General features: G+C 45.2%; 1 protein-coding gene across 1 annotated transcript in view; it reads right to left on the bottom strand.

Moving 5' to 3' along the window:
• LOC119590514 (probable glutamate receptor) overlaps positions 1 to 799 on the bottom strand; it is a 7,378-nt gene that overhangs the window by 5,580 nt on the left and 999 nt on the right. The window contains exons 3-4 of the mRNA XM_037939162.1: positions 563 to 721; positions 122 to 368 (exon numbers count right to left, since the gene is read on the bottom strand). Coding sequence (XP_037795090.1) covers positions 122 to 368; positions 563 to 721 — 406 coding nt within the window. The remainder of the gene's footprint in view (positions 1 to 121; positions 369 to 562; positions 722 to 799) is intronic.

The raw sequence follows: 799 nt of genomic DNA, 5'->3' as shown, positions 1-799 counted from the left end.
ATTATTATTTATAACTGTTATTTTTTATAAGACTATAGTTAGACCAGTCATTACGCTCTAAAGAGGCTACCAAAATGTTGTTTGTCCCACAGTACTGAAAGGATCACGGCCTCAGACTCACATTCAATGAGCAAAGCCTGCACGACCCAGAGGGGGCGTAAAACAACATCGCCCTGATCGTCCACAGCAGCGTCATCCGTTGCCCTGAAGCATCGTCTGGCTAACCAGTTCATAACAATGCCTAGGGCGAGTGTAAAGAGGAAGGATGGCCCCAAGAGATGCCCATACCTGAGGGGATATATAAAATGTGACGATTCGATTCCATGGAGACAGTCTTCAGGTTCTTTCTGCCAGATAATTGCGTACAACTTTCCGGGAGAAATGAATCAATTGTAGATAATCACAAATATGACTTTTGTTTAATCGGTTAAAAATATGCTGATATTGTGTTTTTCAGACTAACCATGTTTCCATGTTCTTTTTTAATACATTTGTAGACATATCGTCAAACATCAAGCATATGTGTGTAAGTCCCTGAGCCGAAACTTTTCTTCAGCCTTACCTGCCAAGCGAGAGGGTTGGTGAAGCCAGCTAAGTCTCTCTCCTGACGTGGCCGCGGCAGGAAAATCCCAAAGCCGTCGACGTAAAGCGTGGATGAGAAGTCCACAACCTGGGCACGCTCCCACGTCACTCCGAAGGGCCCCAGTGCCATGTCCACTTCCTGACGGTAGATTTACACGGACCTTGATGAACAATTAGGAGTTAAAGGGATGTTCTTACGGACTCGTTCTTACTGGCG

Source organism: Penaeus monodon, chromosome 27, assembly GCF_015228065.2.
Source record: "Penaeus monodon isolate SGIC_2016 chromosome 27, NSTDA_Pmon_1, whole genome shotgun sequence".
In the NCBI taxonomy this organism is placed as follows: domain Eukaryota; kingdom Metazoa; phylum Arthropoda; class Malacostraca; order Decapoda; family Penaeidae; genus Penaeus; species Penaeus monodon.
This window is presented reverse-complemented; position numbering and strand designations above follow the sequence as displayed.